General features: G+C 42.6%; 9 protein-coding genes across 9 annotated transcripts; 6 read left to right on the forward strand and 3 right to left on the reverse strand.

Moving 5' to 3' along the window:
• Nucleotides 1-2,296: 2,296 nt before the first annotated feature.
• Nucleotides 2,297-4,134, forward strand: F4822DRAFT_444500 (uncharacterized protein; the record flags this gene model as incomplete). Its single annotated transcript, XM_051463250.1, has 6 exons — nt 2,297-2,624; nt 2,677-2,991; nt 3,028-3,111; nt 3,173-3,254; nt 3,401-3,687; nt 3,788-4,134. The coding sequence occupies 6 exons, from the start codon at nt 2,297-2,299 to the stop codon at nt 4,000-4,002; spliced, it is 1,311 nt and encodes a 436-aa protein (XP_051313811.1). The 3' UTR covers nt 4,003-4,134.
• A 63-nt stretch (nt 4,135-4,197) lies between these two features.
• On the reverse strand, nt 4,198-4,854 carry F4822DRAFT_430793 (uncharacterized protein; the record flags this gene model as incomplete). The annotated part of the gene is made up of 1 exon (XM_051461362.1): nt 4,198-4,854. The coding sequence occupies one exon, from the start codon at nt 4,852-4,854 to the stop codon at nt 4,198-4,200; it is 657 nt and encodes a 218-aa protein (XP_051313812.1).
• Nucleotides 4,855-4,941: 87 nt separating this feature from the next.
• Nucleotides 4,942-5,700, reverse strand: F4822DRAFT_430794 (uncharacterized protein; the record flags this gene model as incomplete). Its single annotated transcript, XM_051461363.1, has 1 exon — nt 4,942-5,700. One exon carries the CDS (start codon nt 5,698-5,700, stop codon nt 4,942-4,944), a length of 759 nt encoding a protein of 252 aa, XP_051313813.1.
• A 1,678-nt stretch (nt 5,701-7,378) lies between these two features.
• F4822DRAFT_300728 (uncharacterized protein) lies at nt 7,379-8,372 on the forward strand. Its single transcript, XM_051455168.1, has 4 exons — nt 7,379-7,613; nt 7,673-8,034; nt 8,105-8,318; nt 8,368-8,372. The coding sequence occupies exons 1-3, from the start codon at nt 7,507-7,509 to the stop codon at nt 8,185-8,187; spliced, it is 552 nt and encodes a 183-aa protein (XP_051313814.1). The 5' UTR covers nt 7,379-7,506; the 3' UTR covers nt 8,188-8,318; nt 8,368-8,372.
• Nucleotides 8,373-8,794: 422 nt separating this feature from the next.
• F4822DRAFT_300714 (uncharacterized protein) lies at nt 8,795-10,681 on the forward strand. Its single transcript, XM_051455167.1, has 3 exons — nt 8,795-8,941; nt 9,004-9,231; nt 9,319-10,681. Exons 1-3 carry the CDS (start codon nt 8,892-8,894, stop codon nt 10,556-10,558), a joined length of 1,518 nt encoding a protein of 505 aa, XP_051313815.1. The 5' UTR covers nt 8,795-8,891; the 3' UTR covers nt 10,559-10,681.
• A 395-nt stretch (nt 10,682-11,076) lies between these two features.
• F4822DRAFT_430797 (RTA1 like protein-domain-containing protein) lies at nt 11,077-12,496 on the forward strand (the record flags this gene model as incomplete). Its single annotated transcript, XM_051461364.1, has 5 exons — nt 11,077-11,442; nt 11,496-11,631; nt 11,690-11,803; nt 11,904-12,166; nt 12,218-12,496. 5 exons carry the CDS (start codon nt 11,077-11,079, stop codon nt 12,494-12,496), a joined length of 1,158 nt encoding a protein of 385 aa, XP_051313816.1.
• Nucleotides 12,497-12,795: 299 nt separating this feature from the next.
• F4822DRAFT_408455 (uncharacterized protein) lies at nt 12,796-14,345 on the forward strand. The gene is made up of 3 exons (XM_051458571.1): nt 12,796-13,334; nt 13,510-13,826; nt 13,936-14,345. Exons 1-3 carry the CDS (start codon nt 13,166-13,168, stop codon nt 14,056-14,058), a joined length of 609 nt encoding a protein of 202 aa, XP_051313817.1. The 5' UTR covers nt 12,796-13,165; the 3' UTR covers nt 14,059-14,345.
• A 94-nt stretch (nt 14,346-14,439) lies between these two features.
• Nucleotides 14,440-16,023, forward strand: F4822DRAFT_408457 (uncharacterized protein). The gene is made up of 2 exons (XM_051458572.1): nt 14,440-15,001; nt 15,100-16,023. Exons 1-2 carry the CDS (start codon nt 14,641-14,643, stop codon nt 15,711-15,713), a joined length of 975 nt encoding a protein of 324 aa, XP_051313818.1. The 5' UTR covers nt 14,440-14,640; the 3' UTR covers nt 15,714-16,023.
• A 923-nt stretch (nt 16,024-16,946) lies between these two features.
• Nucleotides 16,947-18,094, reverse strand: F4822DRAFT_430800 (uncharacterized protein; the record flags this gene model as incomplete). The annotated part of the gene is made up of 2 exons (XM_051461365.1): nt 16,947-17,852; nt 17,966-18,094. 2 exons carry the CDS (start codon nt 18,092-18,094, stop codon nt 16,947-16,949), a joined length of 1,035 nt encoding a protein of 344 aa, XP_051313819.1.
• Nucleotides 18,095-18,332: the final 238 nt, after the last annotated feature.

Genomic DNA, 18,332 nt, shown 5'->3' on the forward strand with positions numbered 1-18,332 from the left:
TTATTATAAATTACCTAGGTTTTTATTTTAAAATTCCTTTTTGTCCAATCCTTTTTCGTTTTTTAAGTTAAGGTTTATTAGTTTATTTTATATCTAATCATAATATTTTTTAAAAAATAATTTTTAAAAGATATAAAGATTTTTTATCTTATTTTTAAAGATTAATAAAATAAAATAAAAATTTAATTAATAATAATAATAAAATATCTTATAAATAACTTATATCATTTCTTAACCTAATATTAATATTAATTAAAAAATTATTAAAATATAATAAACCTATATTTCAAAAAGATATAATCATTATTAAATTAATTAATCTAAATATTTTAATTTAAAGATAATAATATTAATAATAAATCAAATAATTAGGTAAATTCTATTCATTAAAGAAGCTTAAAATCCTCTTACTATATTTAAAAGAATAATCTTAGATTAATAATTAAAGAATTATAGAAAGAATAATTAAATACATAAGAAATAATTATGATTATATAATTTAATATTTTTTTCTTCTAATTATCTTTTATTTTAATATTAAATAGAATAGTATTTTCCTTTATTTTATCCTATTTTAAAGTTAAATAAAGGATATTCTTTCCTTATGTTTTATTAATTAATAAAATAGATCATTTTTTTATAGTTCTTTTATGGTTAGTTACCTAATATCCTATTTGATCTGTAAATATACAATTATAAGATGTTGGGTTATGACATTAAGATTATAAAAATGGAATATTAATAATCTATTATAGTTAAATTCCAATTTAATATATTATAACATATTATAATAATCTTAAAATGAAAAAAGAAAGGAAGAATAATTATATAATTATAAATATTTCCTATATATTTAATTATTTTTTTTATAATTTTTTAATTATTAATTTAAGATTATTCTTTTAAATATAATGAAAGGATTCCAAGCCTTTTTAATAAATAGAATTTACTTAATTACTTAACCTATTATTAATATTATTACCTTTAAATTAAGACACCTTAGATTAATTAATTTAATAATGATTATACCTCTCTAAGGTATAGGTTTGTCATATAATTCTTTAATTATTAATTTAAGATTATTTTTTTAAATATAATGAAAAGATTTTAAACCTTTTTAATAAATAAAATATACTTAATCATTTAATTTATTATTAATATTATTACTTTTAAATTAAAATAAAAAAAAGAATATTAAATTATATAATAATTATAATATTTCTTTTATAATTTTTTAATTATTAATTTAAAATTATTCTTTTAAATGTAATAAAAAGATTTTAATTTTCTTTAATAAATAAAATTTATTTAAGTATTTAACTTATTATTAATATTATTACCTTTAAATTAAAACATCTTAAATTAACTAATTTAATAACGACTATACCTTACCGAGGTATAGGTTCATCACATAATATTTTTAAATATTTAATTAAAAATTATAAAATTATTATTATATAATTTACATAATTAAAATAAAAATAATAAAAATTATAAATAATTTATATATATAATATAAATTTTATTATTTAAATTTTATCTTTTAAAATTAAATCTTTTTTTAATTAAATAATAATAAATATAAATTTATTTATATTATAATATATTTTTTATAATTAAAACCTTTTTATTAATTTATTAAAATAAATAAAAATTTTATATTAAAATATGTCATATAATAAAAAATATCAATTTAAAAATAGTAAATAATATTTAAAATTATTATTAAGTTAATAAATATTTCAATATTTAAATTTATATGTTTTTAAGATATTTATTTATTAAAATATTAAAATTTAAAAAGTTAATATATATTAAATCTTTAATAACGCTTTATAATGCTGTATGCCCTGTGATTACAGCGCATCTAAATAAAAAGTTGGTTAAATATATTCTGCATCTTTGAATTGGCGGATTAGCGGTTTTATAACACCTTGACAAGGGTGGAAATCTCAGGCAATGGTTAGTATTTGTGACATATTGACAGCTCTGTGACGCTTATCCATATGGACCTCCATAAGTAAGTAAATGACAAATTAAGCCAATCTAGGTATATTATAATATTCGATATTTGAACCCATAATCACCTCATACCTTCTAGTTCTCTTAGACCTACAACTTTAGGAAGGACGTATTTCAACATCGCTACTATCTACCACCTCACGTTACATCTGTATCACTCAATAATGCTCCAAGTTAGTAACCGCTCGCTGGTTAAGGCCATTATAAATACTCTCTCCACCTCTCGCCATGCAACGGTCCGTACTTCATGTTGTCGGTCATCCTCGCCGACACTATGGCTTTCTTCCCGTTCCTCTTGTTCATAGGTGTTCTCAGCACCACTGCTGCAACCCATCACAAATCGAACACTCATTTCGATGGTTTTCAAGTCCATAGGTTGTACGTGAACCCTGAGGATACTTCTGTCTTACAAGCAACATTTGATTCTCTATCTATTGTCGAGCTTAACCATGGCCGCGGTAAAAATAATACGTCTACCTTGGACCTTGCAATTCCTCCTTCGCACGTCGAAGCTTTCCGTGCTTTGAACCTCACTACTACAATTCTGAGTGACAATCTCGGAATGGATATTGCTGCAGAAGGTCCATTGCAGGACTACCCAGGTCGGTGGTCAACATGTCATCCCCGTCTACTTCATTACTTATTGGAATCTAGAATTTGACGCTGATGGTGTTCCATCTCTATCTTGGTTCGACGCATATCACGCCTATGAGGACCATATTCGCTTTTGGTCTGATCTACAGGCATCCTTTCCTAATAACTCTGAACTTATTCAGGCTGGCCAGTCATTTGAGGGAAGACCTATACAGGGAATTCATCTCTGGGGGAGCGGTGGTAGAAATTCAAAACCAGCAGTCTTCTTCAACGGAAATGTCCATGCCCGAGAATGGATCACTTCAATGGTATCTCCTCTTCATCCTCTAATTGACTATTGCCCTGTGCCACTTTGCCGGTTTATTGATGTGGATTGTAAGTAGGTGGTTGAATATCTCTTATATCAGATAGTCGTTGGATACGAAAATGACACCGCGGTACGAACGGCCCTTGATAATTACGACTTCTATGTCCTACCTGTTGTTAATCCAGATGGTGAGAGATTATTCCCCTATGATGACTGCCTCGAGCTTCTAACCGAGCTGTTACCTCCAAGGGTTTGTATATTCGCAAACAGACAATCGTTTATGGAGGAAGAACCGCCAGAAGCGAGAAAATACGACTGAAATTGGAACAGAGTAATATTAATAATTTTCTTTCCCCCTTTTCCTGAGTTGTATAAGAGTCTATAGTCCCGCAATAAAATTCGGATAGGGGACACTGATTCAGAGGTCATACCCCTAGGTCTTGCTTTGAAAGCCACAGGCTGATTCTTATTGCATAGCATTAACCGGAACTGGTCTGTCGGATTCGGCGGTGATGGCTCTTCCTCTAATCCTGGTTCAGAGACCTTCAGTGGCTATAGCCCTGGGGATGCGCCAGAAACTGCGGCGTTAATGAAATTTGCCCAGACATTAGCTGCCGACAAAGGTATTAAACTGTATATCGACTGGCACAGTTACGCTCAAGTAATATTGCTTTCGTACGGGTACACGTGTGATAGCTTCCCGGAAAATATCGATCAGCAAATAAGCCTCGCCCGTGAAACATCTGCTAGGATTGCACAGTCGTGTATGTCTTGATCCGATTTCGTTCCCCTCAGCTCTAGTACTATCCTACTCACCTCAAGAGATTTCTATGTATGGCAGTAATGAACTAATTTGTGACATAGACAACACGACATTCGACTATGGGCCGGGTTGTCTTGTCCTGTATCAGTCGAGCGGGAATGGCAGGGACTATATGACGGATGCTGCCGGAACTGAGTTTGGATGGGGTATTGAGCTTAGGTCTACTTCGTATGGCTTTGTTCTTCCTGCCGACCAGATCTTGCCGAGTAGCATAGAGATATGGGAAGGCATGAAGTATTTATGGGCGAATATGTAGTTACGGTGAGTCATTGTTCTTTTCACAGGAAAGCAGTGCCACCTTCAATGTTTATCGCTCTTGAGGAAACCTTGGTGCTTCAACCTGTTATGACTTATTGGCATTACCGTGGAGAGGAGGGCCCGGAGAGCCACGGATGGATTGAAACAATATATATACGTATAAGTCATAAACTTTGTCATGTATATGTTGTTATCATATATCTATTATCTGACCGCGATTCCGTGTCCCCTTGCGTGTTTTGTATTTGCTCTTTGCTCTTTGCTCCTTCGGCCTTACATGGTATTTATGCCTATTTTGTATAGTCTCAATTAAAGGATTATTGTCATATCCTTTTAGACCCTCTAGTGACTTCGCTTCTCTTCTTATCTCCTCTAGCGAGTATGGACCGTCCATAGCATGGCCAGACTCGTATCCAGAAGGCATAGTATCTTCTACTTCTCCGGGGGCAGTCCAACTAAGGCGTGCCTGGCGTGTCCTTAGTCGTTCGCCAGCGATATTCTGCGCTAGAGTAGCCAACTCCCGCATTTCACTTAACTCACGATCTATTTTGCATACTTGGCCAAGCACACCCTTCTGGGGGTCTCCGTCAGGCAGGAGAGCGTCGAGGTAATCGTCAAACGTATGATGACGATTCCGCGGGAATAAAAGGTACCTTGCCGAACCCCTGACAGCGCTATGAATAGTGTACAAACTGCCTACAAAGCGACCTTCTAACCGTTGGCGAATTCCAAGCAGCACGCCAATTTGCGCAATGGGGTCGTCCGTGAAAGCGAAGTGGGTGACTAATGGGTAAACATCGCCTAGACTAACCCCCCTTGGTTGGTAGGAACGTCCCAGGGGTAGAGTCATCTCTATTGATGCAGCGCCGAATGTAAAGACCCGAAGCTTGCTTAATTGGTCGCCCGGAGGCAGATCGGCACAGAGACGGGCGAGCAGTCATGATACGTCTAGAGACCCCGCATGATGTGCGAGGATGCGTACGCTATCTATTTCTGGTTGCAAAAGGCTACCTTTTACCCGGTTATAAAGAGCTATTGACCTTGTCGTGGGGATATAGAAGTTTCGTTGGAAGAATATGAAGATCACGTCGAACACCAGACCGAATCTATCAGGAGGGAATAGATGTATATCATGTCCAAAGGTCGATGCTAGTTTTGGGGGGGGCCCTCGGCGCATGTATGTGAAGCCACCAATGATGAACCATTCTGAGCGCGGTTCTTCGCTACTCGATCGATCATTTGTAGCCTTACCAGCAGCGTGTATAAATAACGCACGTCCAGTGTTAACATAACGAAGGAGGGTCCATATCAAAGCCCCCTGTAGACATAGCCAAGGTAAGAGTGCTAGTCCTGGTACCACCAGCCAGAGTAGCGGTACGGAAAGGAGCAACTGTAGCTCAAGAAGCGATAAAAGGCAATAGAGTGATATGTCCCAGGCGTCAACCCAACTAATTCTTCGTTGACGATTTATTATGGAGGCCACAAAGGCAGAAACGACACGGAATGTAGCGGTTGCAATATAGGGAATATCTGCTCTAGGGAGCGATAAGGCTGGTTGCTGATGGCTTAATGGCGTCGTCCCTGAAGCGCCGTCTTTTAAGGCCAGAGTGAAGCTTAGGGATAAGTCGTTCGTTTTGATACTCGGCGAGGGTTCCCGCCCTAGTGTACGGTGTGAGGTGATAGGTATGGTCGCCATAGGCCTAATTCCTGTCCTAGCGGTAGAGGGGCCCACGGAAGTCCAATGTCCAGCCCAGGAAGTGCCTGGAGACTGGACAAAGGGAAGGCATTTTTTAATATTGCTTCTCTATGGAATCCACCAATATTTCGAATCGCGTGGGAATACATTCCAGCACGCGGGTCGCATCACCGTGCGCGTCCCCAACTAAAATGAATCAACGCGCTATAAAATAGCTTCGTCATTCCAGCTTATGCTACGATCTTTTCGTGAGCTTTTTGTAGCATTGTTTGGTGAGTCTAGGAGGAGAAGGGGGGTTTCCTCGTGATGTGATCATTGGATGCTGTTGTTTTCTTAGCTGAGCGTGCATACACATGATGTTCAACCCTGACCGGCTAATGGAACAGTTGCTTTCAGAGTATTCGTACGAGTCAAACGGGCCATAATGCAACATGGCTAATCACCGAGACAGGGGTTCCGGGGCCGGACGTGCTGACGACGAGCGCGCCGATAGACAACGTATCGAAACTCTAGCCTTGGTGGAACATTCTTCCTTATTCTGACTTTCGCCTGCACCGAAGGGGATGTAACCCAAGATAATATAAAGATAGAATTCATGGGGAGGAAAATCCTTTTCATTCTTTTCTGCCTCTTTCCTCCTCGGTCACTCTTCTAGGAAGGATTATAATCGGAGTCATGTTCCGCTTCCCTGGGAGACTCTAGTCTAGGTCTTTTCTCAGATTTCACTAGGATACGTCAGATACCGGATAACCTCGGGGTTTATGATAGGGTCGAGCCAATGTAGGTAATTTATCATACCAAATGGTTCTAGAATCGCAGTTGCGGAAGAAGAGAAGAAGAAAGAAGCGATCTGTAAATTAACAACTTGCTATTTCCAGCGCTGTCAAGATCTGTTACGGTGATTCTTGGCACGGACGTTGACTTTAGCCTACGGTTGAAGGCGGTTTCTGGGAACATTAGCGGCAGATCATCCTACCCTGCAGCGGGCTAAGGAGCCCATCGGGTCTATTGTCAACTAAAATTAGCACAGTTATACAGAATTATAAGTGTGGATGTAACATGGTAGCCCCCGCATCGTTCTTCTATTCTGGGGGGTGAGTATGGGTATGTCGTCGTAGTTTGGGCGAATTGATATTTTACCATTATACCTTATGTAGCTTGGGGGAACAGATGTACATGTATTACCAGGTAATCTATGATGAATGTGCATGTAAGGAAGAAAAAGTTTGTTACATGTGCCTAGAATATGTTGCCGCATGTGTAACTTATACGGACCATGTATGTCCATATGTGGTGTGAGATGTGTCGTGATCCCCCTTTCCGATCGTGATACTGTTGTACGTTCCTCCCACCTCGACGTCAATTTGCCAATGTTGTGGACAGAACTAGCGCGGGGAGATGCCACCTACCTCGTTTCCATACGTTCCTCTTCCTTGTACATGTACGCAGCAAGCAGGTTAAGATTTCGAGATGTGACTGCCTACATACCTTACCTCCCTACCTCCCACGCAGCTACGCAACATGCGTGTAGATCAACCAGCTCTAATTAACCTTTTCGCCTTGGCTCTTCCATCCCCGTCTTCCATATTCTGACAGTGGTCATAGAGGACAGACTGACAAAGGATAAATTCTCTCGTTTCCCTCATTCGTTTCCAAGTCTTCTTTCCATCGTCATCATCACACATTTCACATCAAATAGGAGCAATAGTTAAGAACGTCGCAACATCTCAGAGGATAAACCCGACCTCAACTCGTCAACCCGTCTCCCCTATTGAACAGTATAAACTGCACCAAAGTGAATACACAATGAAGTGGCTCGCCAACCTTCTTCCCGTCGGCCTCCTTGCCGCTTTAGCTTCGGCTGCCCCAATTGTGGAGCGACAGCTTGACCTTTACCAACTCCAGATCTCTTGGTAATTATAATACTGTGGCGACAGCCCTTCTAGTTCGCTATTACTAACGACGTCGGTAGCCCGGGCAACAAAAATGTCGACGGTCGATTCCTCGCGCTACAGAACAACACTTTGGGTGTCTTTGACGGAGACAACGTTGCTCCTGTCCAAGTGTACCCCGTAGACAGCGAGAAGGAAGGCTGCAATGAGCTACACACATACCCAGTGGGCATCGTCGACCATTCCATCGCGCTCCTTGGCCCACCTGGGCTGTTGACTCTTGTTGATATGATGAATCCTCGCACGATACAGCCAGGAGATGGAACCATCGCCCAATGGGATACATTCCGCATTGCTGATGGGAAGCTTGCTAATGACGCCGATGGTCAATGGCTTGCCTTCCCAGACGGTCGCGGCAGCTGGAAGGTGAAATGGTCCGATGGTATGTGGTTTCGAGCACGATTTCTTACCCCTCGAGCTTCCGATGTTTGGTTCATGGCTAATTATTGCAGGCTCGGCTGTGATCACCGCCGACTTCATGATTGTTGATGTTCTATACAAGAGTGTCGGCGAGGGCCGATACAATGGAATCTAAGCTTATTGCATTCGGCGTTTAGGAGATGGGGGATAAAATAAGTATGATACCTAAGTAATTAACAATGGTGGAAGGCCGCGGGAGATATCGTTTGTTAATACCGCACTCTCTTATTGCTACATAGCCTGCTTGTAAGATAAGAGGACAATAAAAGTGAATGCTTGCTTATAGTACATACAGGAACTGGAGCTGAACAATCTTACCTTTCTCCCCGTGGAACATTTTCCTTTTTTGACCATTCCATTCCCACCTTTGCATTGATAGGCACCGGGATACGACGGGCTACTCGTCATTGCATAGCTACCTAGGTACGTAGGTGGCTTATGAGATAGTAATCAGGGGGATCGGCAAATCGTCATCACCCTTCTTATGTACGCCACAATCAATACACCACGTACCATGGCATTTTGGTGGACGCCACGAGGTGGGTGGTAAGTAGGGCTGAAATATTCTAAGCCTTGATTCGTTGGCTCGGACTTTGTCCCCACAGTAGAATCCTGGTGCCTGCATTTCGGTCTGCGCCTCCTGATGTTCTGGGACCGGGGTACTTATTGCTCACTTATCACGGCTCCCCCGCGACGTCGTTGAGATTTAATTTCTCTCTCATCCCGTCGCATGAAGCGGAGTCCTTCGTTCTAACAGGTCCGATCGGATTTTAGGTCCCATCGAAATCATATCCACAGCCTGAGATCGCAATAGTATCAATGCCTCGAAAAGGTAGTTCGAAGGTCAAGACGGGTTGTCTAACCTGCAAGTGCGTCCATCAATATTATGATAATAACCTAAGGCATATGCAAGGAGTTAACACTCATACAGGGTTCGCAAAGTAAAATGTGACGAAGGCAAACCCCATTGTCGGCGCTGCGTGTCTACGGGTCGCAAGTGTGATGGGTATGTGCCGGTCGCATCTTCTACAAGTCTATCATGGCATCGTCCGCGGCATCTGTTCCCAAATGTTGATGATGTAAAGGAGCGGCGAGCCTTGCAGTTTTTTTGCCAAGCTGCTGGGCCCTCTCTGTCCGGTCCCATGGACCCCTATTTTTGGTAAGCCATGGCTTCGGCCCAAGGTCTCTGAAATCCGGGAGGCGCCATTAAATATATTTATGTGGAGTTTCTGTCTAACTATAGAAGGACACATCTAGTTATGCAGTTTAGCACTTTTGAGCCTGCAGTTAGACATTCCGTTGTCGCAATTAGTTCTCTCTACGAACGCATACATTCAGAGTCGACGTCGATGCAACCAATAGCTGATAACAGACTTGCGCTATTTCACTACAACTCGGCGATCCGAGATCTGAAGTCGATGGAAAATGAGCCCTTGGTGTTGCTAGTATGCATATTATTTGTGTGTATTGAATTCCTGTTAGGAAACCGGGAGGCGGCTATTCAACACTGCAAACATGGTGTCCTGGTCCTGGAAAATGCCGAGACTCTGTACCCCTGGACAAAAGAACATCTCTCACCAATCTTTCGACGGCTGACACTATTCCCTTTTTTCTTCGGGTTTGATTATACCAGCTTTCCGAAGCTCGTCAACCTGGATGATCAGTTACCGCCCTCATTCGAATCATTTGAGGAGGCACTGTATTATTTAGACGGAAACACTGTGAGGACTGTTCGATTGGTTCGTCGTGGAGATGACTATCGACTCGGGGACATGCGCCATAAACCGGTGTCATCCGATCTTCTGTCGGAACAACGTAAGATTAAGAGCTTGCTAGGCGAGTGGAACTCTCGCTTCTTGGATGTCCTGAATAAACCCTCGGCAGTTGCCAGGTCAGAAGAGACACTTTGTAACATCAATTTAAAATATGAAGTTTCCCAGATATGGGCGGACGTGGCTTTCGAATACGACGAAACGATATACGACAAGTATCTCGACAAATTTCGCTCAATGGTGGCCCAGGCCGCGCAACTACACTTGTCGAAACCCCACGACTTGAGGGTAGCCCCGAAATTCATCTTCGAGATGGGATTCGTGGCACTGCTTTTTTATATTGTCATTAAATGTCGATGCCTAGAGACTAGACTTCGGGCGCTCTCATTGATGAAGGTACTCGGCGTATCTAGGGAAAACCTTTGGGAAGTCGCTCCGATGCATGCGATCGGCCGACGGTCTGTTGAACTCGAACACGATTGCCTCATTGACGAAACGGATCAACTGTCTACTCCACCCCGCTGGCCAGGTCTACCACCTGATGAGTCGAGAATTAGAGATTCCACCACAAGTCCCTCGCTAACTATCCAAACTGATGCCCAGGGCCAGGAAATTATTGGCAGAACGACAGGGTTCTTCAAACGAAAAGCCGACGGCAGTATTTATATTCAGAACGAATTTATTCCAGAAACGTGGAAGGTTTATAATCATTAAAATGTTCTTCATGGTTAGATTTGCGAAATTCGCCTGCTAGAGAGTTGCGCATATGCCTAGATTGTATATATTTATTAATAATCTCTAACCCTTCTCTCCTGCTCTTGTGGCGGTTGTCTCGAGTCTACACGATTATCGTTTGGGATATCGCATCTCGGCTAGATCAAACTAGTGATATTATTCGGATAAACGCCCACCTAAGTACGTTAACAGCCCCCCTGAGGCGGAGTCGAGTATGGTATCGACCTATTATATCCGAGCCGCTGATTGGTCCGTTCGGACTACGCAACTTTGTAAGACTCAGCCCATGCTCCTTTCCATAGTCTCTGCTCTGAAACGAGTAGAGTATTGATGTGGGCGGTTTCTTATAAAAGTGTGAAGAGACCACAAAATGTTTTTGCATCTCACTGAAGATTTATATGAACCATTGATATCAAAATAGTCTTGGCATCTACGACACCACTTCTACAAATATATATAACCCTATCTACCAACTTACCAACAACCGCGTAGCCTCGATGGCCTCATCAACTCCGGTTCTCACTGCTGGTGGCTTGACTGCAACATATTGGGAAGTAGCTCGACAAGCGACGACAGCTGTCACTACAGCCCCAACAGCCACGGCTGTGGACTTCTTAACTACACAACATATAACGATAGACGGATTTACTAACGACCACGGCACCGTACCCGCTAAAACAGTCGATATTGTTATACCGACATGCATTCAAACCATACAACCAGATCCCAATGGGTACTTGCCCCCAGGAACGTGCAATGCTCTTTGGGACTATTACCCAAGCTTTCCAGCAGCATTAGCATTTACCATCCTATTCGGCTTGTTGACACTCGCCCATATATATCAAGGGATAGCGTATAGAAAGGTAACTGAACGCTCTATTAGCTCATCCTCGAATGTCTACTAATGTTGAAATAGAAGTTTTGTTGGGTTATCGTCATGGCCAGTTTCTGGGAAACGATGGCTTATCTATTCCGTACAGTCAGCACCCGATACCAACAGAGCTCCGGTATATACCTGGTTTTTCAGATATTTATTCTACTTTCTCCGCTGTGTAAGCACATGACAACCCCCTTTATATAGTTGATATTCGTTCTAAGACGCTATAATAGGGGTAAACGCTTTCGACTATATGGTTCTCGGCCGAATGATATATTTCTTTACTCCTTCGCGACAAGTTTTCAACATACCAGCGCCAACGTTGGCTGCGGCTTTTGTCACCTTTGGTAAGCGACTATTTTCTCTCTGTTGATTAGTGAAAGTTTTTCAATCTTGGTTAACTGGCGTTTAAATTGTTGCTTCTCTTCGCTAACAGGTGTATGATAGACTTCATTGCGTTCGTAATACAGCTAGCAGGCGGCTCGATGGCGGGCCCGACCGCGCCGGCAGAAGACCAGTTAAGAGCCATCCACATATATATGGGCGGTATAGGGTTACAACAGTTTTTCATTGTAGTCTTCGTGGCTTTCGCAGTCAGGTTTCAATTTGATATGCGGCGTGTACATGGATCCGACAGTCGACACGCAAATGGGAGGTCCGGCTGGCGCCCTTTGCTATTTACACTATATGGGTCATTGATGTGTATCACGGTAGGTACTTAAAATCACGCGTCTGATTTGGTTGCTGACAAGTATATGAAGATCCGTATTATATTTAGACTGGTTGAATTCTCATCAGGGTCAACTGGTGTGTCGAACCCCTTAGTAGCCAACGAAACTTATTTTTACGTCCTCGAAGCAGTACCAATGCTGTTGGCCATTGTCGCTTTCAATATCACTCATCCGGGATCAGTTCTCGTGGGACCGGAGTCGGAGATGCCAGGATTCTTCACAATGTGCATGGGGTTTTTTAGAAAGAGGAGAGCGTTTAAGAAACTTGATGAATCAGATCAAGAAGAAATGTCTATCTTGCGAGCGTAACCGTTGCTTGTGTAGTTATATGACATACTTGATCATGAAGTCGTGAAGAGGTGGTTAGGTATTATTGGCGGCATGTTTAATGATGGAGGGTTCTTGTTGGGTTGTAATTATTAGGAGTTAGGAGTTTATATAGACTGCACAGGGGTGTGAATTCAATTCTAGAGATACAATAATAAGGGGTACATATGTATGTACATAATCTACTTTAGACTTTAATGTCCATATTAGGCTCATATTTCCGAGTGGCGCTCTCCGTACGTCTGTATGTACCTAGGTAGGTAGGTACCTATCGGAAAACCCCAATGATATACCGGTGTAGCCTGCATACATGTACATCGTAGCAATCTACATAAACCTAAGGCAGTACGTACATATGTACCTAGATACCTGGCTTCCAACCTTCAATGTTGGAAGTGCATATTAGTTCGGAGTTTCCGTATTTCATCGTTACACAAATTACGCAGCGCCTTTCTTTTCTTCTGCTGTCTTTCCTTGCTTATATGTATGCTTGATACCTTCCCATACCCATCAACCCCTCATCTGCTACCTGCCATCGTAAGGCTTCGTAGCATTTATTTTATTCTCGTTACAACATTTGTTTGAAACGAACCTGAACATAGAAACCGCGCGGTCGTCAGTGTGCTAAAGTAGTTATTCGAATCCGCTAAGATGTCATCTATCCCCGATGCTTCAGATGGAACGACGAAGCAGCAGCCTCCGCAGGTCGCTGCTGGCCTTCCTAATACCACCACCTATTTGACCGGCTACAATGACAAGGGTAAAGCAATCGTATACTCGACGCGTCCCTCGAGCTGGGAGCCATTCGATGGCGGTGCTTGTATGTTTTTGTCATAGCCTCGAAAGTCACATGCATCCTCTAGATTCGACTGTACCTTACCTGTTTGAACATACTCAAAGGTGTCATCTTATTGAGGGAATGGGATTTCTGGATTGGATATCCTTTGGACCCTCTCATATGCGGCGTATCCATGCTGACTTTCCATGGCACCTAGTGGGATTCAACCAGATATATACCAATGTGTCCCCGCCAGATCTGAATGGAGATGCTGATATTAAATTTCACGATGACGCAATCGCAGGAGGGAAACTTGGACTTGTCAGTAAAGATGGGGTCGTTTGCCGAATGGTTGACTTCAGCCCTCAGTACGAGTGTATAATGCATCGTACCAAGTCTATGGACTTTGGCATCGTCGTCGAGGGCGAGGTCGATATGGTATTAGACGATGGTAGTGCCACGCGGATGAAACGTGGTGACATAGCTGTCCAGCGCGCTACCATGCATGCCTGGCGCAATCCGAGCACTACAGGAGTGAGTAATACCACGACTTCTCTTTTCCTCTTCTTGGCCTACAATGCTAGCCCTCCTCAACAAAGAATCATCTATGTGTAATGTTCCCAAAGCTAATTAATTATTACAGTGGGCTCGGATGGTATTTGTTTTGCAAGACTGTAAACCGTTAATCTTCAATGGGCAGAAGTTGGGAGAGGATCTCGGAGATGGTTACACGGGATTACCTGCGAGTGGAAACGACGACGAGTAGTAACCTGGATGGAATTCATGAGCTTGGCATGTTATGAATGCATTTAAGAAACAAAGGGCCATAAGTGTGTATGTGAGTTGTGAGAGATGAATATATATATCAATGAATCTCCATCAACCTGTTCGTGTAACGCGACGTTTAATTATTTAGCATATTACTTCGTACGTTGTGACTGTTTAATGCTGAAGCTACAAACTTGAGGACATGTTGGGTACATGTACTTTTGATAGATTTCTTTTGATCTTATATTATTGGCCAATTGATTTGGATGGAATGGTTAAACTCCGGTTACTGCCCCGCTTTCCTATTGAATTTAAGTACAGGTGCATAGGTACTGTACTTATGTATGTATAGTGGGTTAAGCTCCAACGAAGCTAACTAAGCAGCTAAGCACTTATCGATCAGGCGATTTGCTGCAAAACTCCAAAAATTTCTTGGTTATCCATCTTTGAACAATTCTGCAATGATTCAACAACATACACATACTGCCACTTACCTCTTCATACTGTTAATAGACGTCAGTATATTCAAAAACGGTCTCTTCATACATAGCGACTACACATATACAGCGAATACAACATAATGGCAGTAGATTATAGTCCGCGGAGTGTCGCTGACGCTACGCGATTTACATCTAATACACCACATGCGAATGCGAAAGCCACATCCAATTCCTCTTCATCCACCAGCTCCGCCTCTTCCTCTCAGAAACCGACCTCATCCTCACCTTCATCACGATCACCACAAAGCCGTATGCCGCCTCCAGAAATGCCTGGATCGTCAACGCCCGAGACTATGGAAGAGCGGGTACGACGGTTACGAGCCGCGCATTTAGCTGCAAGGAAACATGAGACATCGCGGTTTGATCGTGTCGTAAATGTATCGAGGAGGTACTTCGATGCTGCTCATAAATTCACCGTATTAGGTTTAATTACATTCAGCGGTATGTTTTGTGAAAAAGCCTTGCCTTTTCCCCTCCTTTCCCATCTAGATCATATATGAAAAATGTATTCTGACCGATGCTCCTCCTTCCAACAACAGGCCTCGCCCTCTTTGTTACTGTATATGCGACAGCCGATATGATGATATACAACCGCAAGCGCCGGAACGAATTCTTTGCCCTCCAGAAGCAGCTCAGAGCCGATAGCTTGGAAGCTGCGCGCCTAGCGTACATGACCGGTACGGCATCCGAAGATCAGATAGCGCTAGTAGAAGAAGCCGAGGCGAAAGCTAGGCAGTCAGGCATAAGCCTACCCCCTTTACTGTCCGCGCCTAGGCCAATGGTTGCAACCGAGGGTACGGAGAGGACTGTTTGGCCTGGTGAAGCCTTGACCGAGAGTAATCTGTCCGGCGCGGACGAAGTCGAGCAACCTAAGAAAAAGGGCTTCACTTCTTGGTTATTTGGCGGGTTAAAAAAGGAGGAGACAAGTGAAGAGTCTCTAAATTTTGATCGAGAGGCAGCTGCTGCCGCAGGATCAACATCATACTCAAATGTCACTAAGACTATTGATGAATCGCAACAAGTGCTAAAGGATAAGGCAAAGGCGGCATTCGAACAGGAGCGGGAGAACCAAAGAAAAGGGGGTCCCCTAGATCAACTCGGCTTGGACGGGAAGTCCAACGGTGGTGAAGATAAGAAAAAGGGTTGGTGGTGATGGGTGTTGTTAGAGGCTACTGCTAGGATCTTCACGATATAAGGATTATTAAAATGGAAGGCGGTTGGTACATATATATAACCGCTTAATGAGCTGGCTAGTCATTCAACACGTTGAATGGTTTGCAACGATAGTCGGATCTCATGCATGAATTTGGCATGCTCAGGATGGGAAGACTGCTGTATCATAACTACCTAGGTAGTAGAAGGATGGGGCATTGAATTCGGCGTATTGGACCATTTACCATGAATAAATACTCCCCCTGCCGATTGTAACCATTCTATCAGCTGCATCTTCTGGAATTTCGGAAAATTAACTATCCTTTTATGATCTTACGATTCTTTGATATGTTCATTACTATGGAGGCGTAGGTATATAGACAAATTTTATGTATATATTTTTTCTGTCTGATCTGTTCCTGTCCCCCAATAATCACGCAATCGCTGCACTATTAGTACAAGGAACATTTCGACTACGTTGAGCCAGCTCCTTTCAATATGATTGATCCTCCCTGCCTTTGAACGCCACCGGCTGAACTCCTAGTAGAGCAAAAAAAACGAAAATAAAAAAATACGAGGCTAACGAAAGCATTCCGGATCCTCAAATTCTAAATGTGACTTCCGGTTTCCCCTCCCCCCCAATGAATGCATAATTTCCCCTCTCAGAACCGATGATCCTAATGCAATAACGACTGTGTTTTGGGTATAGAGGTAATGAACGTATTGGCGATGCGGAAGAGGATGAGCTAGTATGATATATCCAATAGATTTAAAAAGAAAAGAGATGCTGTGTTGCCTTGGCTATGGTGTTTACTTTCCGAGAACACCATGAGATGTGAGAAAGAAAGAAAAAAACTTCATACGACTGCGAGTCTCAGGCGAGACAAAGACGGATAATCGTTAGGTAATTTATGATATAATAAAATAGTAATAGCATCATGGACGATATCTAGGTGGATTTAGTTCGCCTTATAATTTACCGAGAATACGACTCAAAGGATAGCGAATAACCTCCGAGCAAGCCCTGTGACATCGTAAAGAGAGCTCGGTGTCTCCGAGATGTCAACTAGGCCCAGCATGCCATTTTAGACGGGTTTGATGCTCTCCATGAAATAGTAGTAGGGACGACAAATGGGAATATAGGGGGACGTTCGCGCCGCCGTGTGCCCGTTTTCGGTATCGTCATCGTTCGTAATCTGACCTTAGGCTCGGAACCTTCTATGCTGCCCCTAATCTACGAAATGATAATGTGGTTAAAATGTCCTGGGATCTTCATACGACATTTCTCACAGTCGGCCCTGTATCCTATACTGAACGACTTTTTCATGCCGGGCTGGAGGGTCCAGGAATTGAGCGTGTGTTTGCTACGCGAGTGTCCGAATTTGCCTCTTGGTGATGGTGTAGCGGGTGCCGAGGAAGGGGATGACGCGGGATCGGCATCCATCATACCAGCATCACTGTCGGTAGCTGGAGGGATGGTTTGTATGTTAGGATGGATGGCCATAGCATGAGGATTCGTCGAATGGGGCAAGTGAGGAAGATATGGCCTTTGAAGCTGAGCGGCTGCAGGCAAGCGAGAATCTAATACCATGCCCGGGCTCGTAGGTGTGTCTTCGCCGCCACTTTCACTAATAGGAGACGGCAGACGTCTGTTTTGAACCATTGACCATTCAGCAGCACCCCCAAGCGACCGAGGCACCGAGGACTCATCGTGTCCCGTAGGAAAAGGCTCGGCTTGCGCTAAGCCGACTTCGTCGTCTGACATTGGAGCGTTGACTAATCGATTTGCAGCGTGCATCGTCTGGTTTATCGGACCCCAGTTGTTTCCCCGTACTTGTGCAGCGAAGGAACAATGTATAGGGGTGGGCATGCGTCCGGTAGTGCTAGGATCGACGATTTCCGGTTGGGATGAAGCGGGATGGATATGTTCGGATGCAGAATCGACCATCATATCTGTGTCCCTATCCACATCCATGGATGGGTTCGATTGCTGCGGATATTGCGCGTCTTCCGAATCGGAATCGGTCGGGGTAATCGTAGTGGGAGGGGTTGTTGCTGCTGTCGCCGCCGGGAAACCTGGTGGACCAGACCATCGTTTCTGTGTCGGGGAAGTACGTAGCGGAAGGGACTGTAGACGTTTCTGTGTGTAGAGGTTAGGATAGACACGAATTGGTGAGCTACGAAAAGTGAAGGTAGAGTTGGACTCTATCTTATAATACATGTTTATATACGTAATGGATGGTAGGTACTGACATTACGATGTTCGGTGAAGCCAAGATTCCCATTCATGGCTTCTCCCATGCAAACCAGGCCAACACAAGTGTCTTCTTCATCTTCTCTCGGACGCTTTCGCGTAACGTCCGACCATTGAGAGTCGAACATGTTTGTGGGGAAGCAAGAGTATCGACGAAGATGGCGTGAGATGGGACCAAGTTAAACGGTCGAGAATAACGTCGGTTGATGAAAGGATAAAATGGAAATAATTATGATTAGGCAAGGGGAAATACTAATGATGATAATGACGATGGTAACAAAAGGGTATTAATTTTTTAGAAAGAAGCCAGAACTCGCAGGCTTAGGGGGTCAATTCGTAAGACCAGTGGAATAGAAATGTCAGAAT

The sequence above is a fragment of the Hypoxylon trugodes genome (genome assembly GCF_022578975.1).
Source record: "Hypoxylon trugodes strain CBS 135444 unplaced genomic scaffold F4822scaffold_6, whole genome shotgun sequence".
In the NCBI taxonomy this organism is placed as follows: Eukaryota; Fungi; Ascomycota; class Sordariomycetes; order Xylariales; family Hypoxylaceae; genus Hypoxylon; species Hypoxylon trugodes.